Raw genomic sequence first — 8,048 nt, 5'->3', positions numbered from 1 at the left:
ACCACATAAATAACCATGTATCACCAACAGGATGTGCTGATGCACCACTTCCCTGGTCAACAAAAACTAATTCAGCATCATTCAAACAAGCAGCACTGCACCACCAATCAGTGGATTTGCATTCAGTGTGAGTTTACTATCAAGAATATTAGTTTCCTGAAGAAAAGCAAGAGTCAACACAGAGTTAGTTAATGGTGGCTGTGAAGTAGAGAGACAGTGTGAATCACTGTACAATCACACGACACATCAGAAAACAGATATATTATCAGTTAAAATGGGAGTGTACAGGATGTAGAGAGTCGATGGAAAACCTGAAGCAACCAATCAAGAGCAGCCTCATCACACTCTGCCAATAAGTTGCAGAACCTATATATATACACACATTTCACCTGCACCCTTTATTCAGGTAGCTTACATACTGACATGGAAATAAACCAAATTAACTGGGATGGGAAATTTTTTTTTTAATATACGAGGTGAGTCAGAAAAGTTCCAGGACTGGTGTCACAAAAGATATATTTCTAACTCAAACTACAAACTACAAGCTTTCTCCTTCAGACCATCAACCAGCACGTCTACAAAGAGATCCTGCGGCGTTTGCTTTGTTCAATGCGCGAGAAGAGGCAAGAGTTGTGGCAGGACAAGTCGTGGCCACTTCACCATGACAGCGCGCCTGCTCACAACGCCCTGAGCATCCCACAGTTCCTGGCTGAGAAGAACATCGCCGTGGAGCAACCTCCTTACTCACTCCACCTGGCTCTGTAGGATTTTTTCCTCTGCCCCAAGCTCAAGGGTGTCATCAAGGGGACCTGTTTTGAAGACGTGGACGACATCAAGATGGCTGTGATGATGGAGCTGCAGAGGATCCTGGTAAAATCCTTCCAGGAGTACATGGCGGTGTGGCAGAGAAGGCTGGGAAAGTGTGTTACACTTCAGGGGGATTGCTGGGAAGGGGAAAACTTGTAGTTTGCGGTTTGGATTTGAAATATATCTTTTGTGACACCAGTCCTGAAACTTTTCTGACACACTTAGTATAAATTCATTTACAATATACAATTACTACATGTTTAGCAGGTTTAGGTAGACTTAGCTAGACACTACGGCTTCTAAAAGTAACACTTCCTCAGTGGTACTCAAAACAAAGAACAGTGGAGGTAGATGGTCAGTTGAAGCTATGAAGTACCATATTTTCCGCACCATAAGGCGCACCTAAAAACCTCCAATTTTCTCAAAAGCTGACAGTACGCCTTATAATCAGGTGCGCCCTATATATGGACCAACATATACATGTGGACCAATNAAAGTGCAGGAAAATCCTGAAGGACAACCTGCACAGTCTTCAAGAGAACCAATGCTTGGGGGAAGATTTGGTTTCCGGCAAGACAATGACCCAAAGCATACAGCCAAAGCTTCACAGGACTCAAGATTTAACAGCAACAACGTGAATACTCCGGAGAGACTAAGTCAGAGCCAGACCTCAACACAATTCTTAATTTGTGGAGCTTTTCACTCAACAGGGACAGTTTTGTGAAGAAGAATATCATAAAATTGTTGTCAAGATGTGCAAGGCCCCACAGGCTCAATGCAGTAATTGCGTAAAGTGCTAAATACTGACATGAAGCCATAGATACTTATACAATCACTAATTCTATGTTTTATATTTCAATTCACTAGCAAGGACCACACCATCAATTTGAAGCTTGATTGTTTACTTGATGCAAATGAGCGATACGTTGGTGATGACTGAGTTGAGCTGAGCTTAGTCAGGGATCAGCAGTGGTCGGTGGATCCCCAAGCAAAAGTAGTCAACAGGAAGAGGAGGCAAAAGTAAAAGCAGGGTGGGTGGGGCATGACAAGTGAGACCGAACAAGTGAAAAGGAACAAGTGAGAAGGGCAGATTGGTGAAACTTTGCCAAATATTTGATCTCCATTTAATTTGCATTGTATATCAGTTTTCATTTACAGATGAAAAAACTTTTTGATTTTTGTAAATTCTTTCTTAAAATAATGAAAATTATGTTGACCATGATTCAATTTAGAAAGGCAATAAAAGGTGAAACTTCCTGAAGTGGGAGAACACAAGTTTCAGGCATTGTATGTCACACTGTAGGTTCATCTGTTTAGCTTGTCATGCAAACATAATTAGAATAACAGGCTATAAAATCTATAGCAACATCATTAATATTTTCTTCTTCCTGGTTTACAGACATAGTATAAAATTCATATACGCGTGTGTGTGTGTGTGTGTGTGTTTGTGTGTGTTTATAAGTATATCTTTACATATAAACATATATATCTTCATAATTTGCTTTTCTCATCAGGTGATATGGAAACACAAGGGAGAACGTCCCTCTACGTTGGGCAACAACACTCTAATAGTGGACTGGATGCCACAGAAGGACCTCCTGGGCCACCCCCAGACCAGAGTCTTTGTCGCTCATGGAGGATCCAATGGAGTCCAGGAGGCCATTTACCACGGGGTCCCTGTGCTCGGCATNACATAATTAGAATAACAGGCTATAAAATCTATAGCAACATCATTAATATTTTCTTCTTCCTGGTTTACAGACATAGTATAAAATTCATATACGCGCGCGCGTGTGTGTGTGTTTATAAGTATATCTTTACATATAAACATATACATCTTCATAATTTGCTTTTCTCATCAGGTGATATGGAAACACAAAGGAGAGCGTCCCTCCACGTTGGGCAACAACACTCTAATAGTGGACTGGATGCCACAGAAGGACCTCCTGGGCCACCCCCAGACCAGAGTCTTTGTAGCTCATGGAGGAACCAATGGAGTCCAGGAGGCCATTTACCACGGGGTCCCTGTGCTCGGCATACCCTTGTTCTTTGACCAGTATGACAACCTTCTACGTCTGCAGGATAGAGGAGCTGGAAAGATTATTGAGCTGGCTGATGTTAATGCCAAGACTTTTGAACAAGGTATTAAGGAACTTCTCCATCAAGACAGCTACAGAGAGAACATTCAAAGAATGTCACGTTTGCACAGAGATCAGCCAATGACACCAATGGATCAGGCTGTGTTCTGGATAGAATATGTGATGCGTCACAAAGGGGCTCCTCACCTGCGTACAGAGGCTTATAAGATGCCCTGGTACTCATATTACTGTTTAGATGTGCTGCTCCTCTTGCTGACTGCTGTAACTGTGCTGCTGATGTCTACTGTGGCTGTTTTGAGGTTTTTATGTTGCAGAAGAAGAAAGAAGACAAAGTCCAAACAGAACTGACTGGGGTCAGATTTGTTTAAAAATAAGTTTCAGTAGGTTTTCTGAAACACTGTATTAATACAACAGCATGTCCTAAAGGTGGCATTGACAATTCTGGACAAATGCTATAAACTAGTTAGTATATTTGTACAGCTAGCATGTGCCTTGTACGAATAAAATGGATGCCCTTTATTTCTTGAGGAGCATCCGTAATCTCTGTTGCATCTGCGAGACTCTGCCTTCCTTTTTTTTCTTCTTCTCTGATCTATAATTTGACTCGAGAATGCTCAAAATTTTAAGCTATGGAGACTGTGGAGGGACTGGACTGTGTGTTTCAGGAAGTTGGAAAAATGAATCAACTAACAGGCTATTCTGTTGTTTGATTGTTTTACAGTCAGATGGTATAACTGTATCGAACACACTTTTGTTTCCTTGCCATTTACTAAGCCAAGGCTGTAGAGGAATACCAGAATTTTTTTTTCTTTTTTTCAGCACATGCACAGAACTGACAGCTTTGATTAGAATTAAATACTCTACCTCTAGAGTATCATATTTGTGTCTTACCCTTGTTAGTGATGCAAAACAACAATCCAGCAAAAGCCTTCACTGTAGGAAATATTAATATGATTAAAGTAATCTACCTCCTTTGGGTCTCAACAACGATTGTCAAATATATCTTTATAAACTGAGATGTTGGATATAGCATTCCCTCAAATAATTGGTGACGATATCGTTTACCTTTGTATCCAATACTTTGTGATTTTATGCTTCTATGCTGATTTCACAATATAACAAACGCTGAAACTTTATATGAGGATATTTTGGCTCAAACCAATGCAGATGTGGTAAAATTAAATCCACATGATCAACATATTCCATGAACTGTGTGACAAATTTCCCCCAGTTTCACTAATTGAAGTAAAGATCAATACATTTTTATTCAAAAGGAGCTTTGTTCTGTATAATCACTCCACTACTGAATATTCTACATGGAAATTCTGTCTTGAGGAACACAATACTGTACAATGTTCACTCTTTGAGGGTTGTTCTTGCCTTCGTGAACTCTACATTCACAGACTGACGTTTCACAGACACCTTAGTGTTGCGTGCCAAAATTCGAGCAGAGTTCATATCCTAAACTTGTAAACCAAATGATTATTCTAAATAGAATGGTGGGAAAAAAAAGTTAACCATGACTGACATTTTCTGGCAATAAGAGTGAATTTCCACTGGACCAGAGGGCAAGGCATAATTATCAGACATGATGAGGAAGACTGAATAATGTTTAGAAATACACATCTTTGTTGCAGAGATTGAAAAAGCTCAGTGTAACAGCTATGACACAAACAGTAATCTGTTGTGTGTTACAAAAGACAATGCAACGCTTTCTTTGAGACCCCTGTGGCATGTTACTGTGTGAGAAACAGCAAAGTTAATGACAAATCAAGACCGCATGTTATGTATCACTGCTAGGGTGCCACAGGCAGTTTTAATGGAAAAACTTGTAGATCGATTATATCCTGCTTGTTGGTGCTTGTGTTTCTCTGCAGTGTGTTGATCTCATCGTCGACTTAACTGCGATCAGTGCCAGTGAGAGGAGAAACCTCAAAATGATGACGGAAAAAAATATAATTTCAGAAAATAGACTGAGCAAAAGCATTTCCATTTACCAAGCAATCTCAAGACAGATGACTTAAACCAGTCGGAGGGTGAAAAATTGAAGCTCTTTGATAAAACTTTACCTCATATGGGTTCTGGAGATGGGTGAGGTTGTCTTGGTAAATCCAGCTGCAAACTAAACTACACTTCATTTACCAGTCCGTGATACACTGCTTAAGCCTATTCTTGACAAATGCAAAACTGTGAGAGGAAATTTTCAAGGTACAAAATTGGTGAGGTGAGTTTTAAATCCTGGAACTACTTCACCGGTACAACATTGAAAAGAAATACAGATGGAGAAACAAGAGAGAAGAACTGCATGTTTGTGTGTAGGTATTAATTGGAAATGTGTGTGTAAGTGTAGTCATTATTAAAACAAATAGTGACCTTACTGACATTTACAGTAGTTGATGCAGGGAGGTGGATTTATGTGGACATTTTGATAATCCCCTTTCCTCTGAAACATATCACCCTTGTAATCCAACATGAATTCAAGCTGGCGACACCTGCTGTTTTCTGCTGTACAGGAAATTACAAACCGCACAACCGCTTTTCAAGCGTTAAACAGGGGTGACTGATTCTGGGCAGCGTCAAACCTTAAATTTTTTGGCATAAAACACACTACAACTTAAACTGACACATTTGTTTAGTGACCTGCGCTGCTGGCCCGCTCTGCCAGTGAGGCAGTTACGACATTTTAACTGCCACCTTTGAATCCTAAAGGGGAGGTCACAAATAGTCAAAGGATTTTGCATGTCACAAAGCATTACTAGAGATTGAAAGTACTCTGGAAAATTGTGCTGAACAAAAATGTGCTTATATAAAAGTAGTAGAGAGTAAAGAGAACAAAATACTGTATGGGGATAATAGTGCCTTATAATGCAGTTTAGGTGGTAGAGTGGGTTATCCACTAATGGTAAGATTGGCGGTTCGATCCCCTCCTTGCTGAAATGTACTGAATTAACGAAGGGGTGAATAAGAAAAAAATATAGTCAAGTCCTTTCTAGAACCTCGCTAAGGTTAGAAGGTGTTATATAAGTGCCAACCATTCGTAATAACTAACAAGTTACAGAACACCAGACAAAATAAAGTGCATTAAAATATCAGTGTGTCCAAAACCTTGAGGAGCATTATCAGCCACACCAAACCGCCTGGCATGGAATGAGCAACTGATTTGCTGTCTTGGAGTAGGACGTTGCATAATTTCCTTGCATGCATGGGGGATTTTACTCTGCAAGGAAGGCAATATCTCAAAATAAACACATTTAAGCCAGAGTAAAACACAAAAAAAAAACCTACTTTGTTACAGCAATTAGATGTGTAATTCGCCACTTCCACCCCTGAGTTCTGCTGCAAAATGATGTAATCGCTGAATTGCAGTGAATCTGAAGACCTAAAAGAGTGTTTCAAGGGTACAAAAGGATGGAAGGAGTAACAACAAAAACTGAGTGGAGCAAAAAGGAGAAGAGCTGATGCAATTGTCTTTAGAGTATAAATCGAATTTTAATGACACGAGGATACAGGCCAAACCGATAAATGTAAATAAGAAATTCTCTTTTGAGCTGGTCCAGCAACATGTAGTGAGTCCTTACTTTCTCTGCTAAAAAGCAGTCGCTGAATTCCCCTCCGAGGAAATCTTCTCAGTGAGATACAGCACTTGAATACACAGACTGTACACTCATTGTCTTGCAACTGTGTGTTTTGGCTGATGAACTGCATTGCCTCTGTCCACACATAATAAATGTACCCCCCGAGGTCAAGTCAGCTTTTAGCACCGCAGCACTATTCAAGTCTATCCGAGCTGCTGCTCACTGTGCAACATAAATGTTTCATTCTCTACATTACTTTTGCCACAAGGGATGCCTCGGCTAGTCCAGACGTACTGTAGGGTCAGACACCTTAACATCTGCTGCAGGAACAGCCGACATGCACACATAAAACAGGTGCTGCACATGTCTCTGTACAGTGTCACTGGTATCAGAAAGTGTGACTGACAGCACACAGCCTTCCTCCCTTTGTGTTCTCTTATTATCCCTCCCTCAATCTGTTTTCATCTCTGGCTCTTTTCTTCTCTCTGTCCCTTTCTGATTCCTTAGAAAATCCTTCCTCTGATCACGCCTGATACTAGATGATCTCACCGTGCATGGAGTTTGAGCCTGAGCAGCTGCCTTCAAACGCTACACTTTCAGTATGGCAGCAGCTTCACCAATTAACAGACTCCATGCAATAAAAGCGAAACAGAATGAGATTAATGCCAAACGAGGAAAAACAGGCTAAAAACAATACAGTGAAACTAAGTGTTGCAGCCAGTGTTTGACCCTGAAAGACCATGTTCACTGACCTGCAACCTGGGCTGCATCAGACTTCAGATTTCTCCTCATAAAACACATTTCAGCTTAAACGAACACATTTAGCAACTTCATTGACGAGCTGTGCTGAAAATCATTTTGACAAGAACATGACGAGGCCTCATTATTTTACTTGGCAGTATGTGTTAGTAAGGAAATACGAAAAGATAAAAGTGAAAGGTTCATAAATTAGCTGATACTAAGCAATCGCTGAACTTTAGTGCTGAAATATGGCAACACCAAATCAGCATTTTTCTCTCAAGGCTTACATGTGTTTGTGAATTTAAAAAAAAACAAAAACCCCTACATGTTCCCTGTGCAAATCCACATAGTGCTTCATACCTCTTTTCTTCTTGCAACAAGCATGTGCAAGTTTCATGCATCCCTGTCTCGTCACTCAACACACAAAGACACGCACGCACACATAAATTCAGCCACTTTGGCTTGTGCTCCCAAAGGGCATCTGTGAGGCGTGACATCATTCTCTCCACAAACACACAGATCCCATTAATTTGGTCTCCACGGAGGAACTACTGGCCAGAAGCATAAGTGGATCTGATCTGCGCAGCAAATTCTGTACTTCGGCTGGGCGTTTGCACGTGTTGCTGTCTGTTGAGTCTTGGAAAACATAATCACGCTTCAGCAATGTGAAATTCTCCCAGACAGACCACATCATCCAATCTCCAAAATCAGATGGTTGTTGTGGCCAGAGACATAGTGTCACCGTCAGTGTCTGTGACACGTTTATTTTTTTTATTTTTTCCACTATAAACGTTTATTTTCTTCGTATTTGACTTTAAAGGATTAT

General features: G+C 40.5%; 1 protein-coding gene across 1 annotated transcript; it reads left to right on the top strand.

Annotated features, from left to right (window-relative positions):
• Positions 1–2,321: 2,321 nt before the first annotated feature.
• On the top strand, positions 2,322–3,368 carry LOC103369077 (UDP-glucuronosyltransferase 2C1-like; the record flags this gene model as incomplete). Its single annotated transcript, XM_008297681.1, has 2 exons — positions 2,322–2,486; positions 2,670–3,368. Coding segments are annotated over 2 exons (750 nt in total), but the record flags the coding sequence as incomplete, so codon positions are not given.
• Positions 3,369–8,048: the final 4,680 nt, after the last annotated feature.

The sequence above is a fragment of the Stegastes partitus genome, unplaced genomic scaffold, assembly GCF_000690725.1.
Source record: "Stegastes partitus isolate 25-593 unplaced genomic scaffold, Stegastes_partitus-1.0.2 Scaffold1236, whole genome shotgun sequence".
Lineage (NCBI taxonomy): Eukaryota > Metazoa > Chordata > Actinopteri > Pomacentridae > Stegastes > Stegastes partitus.
This window is presented reverse-complemented; position numbering and strand designations above follow the sequence as displayed.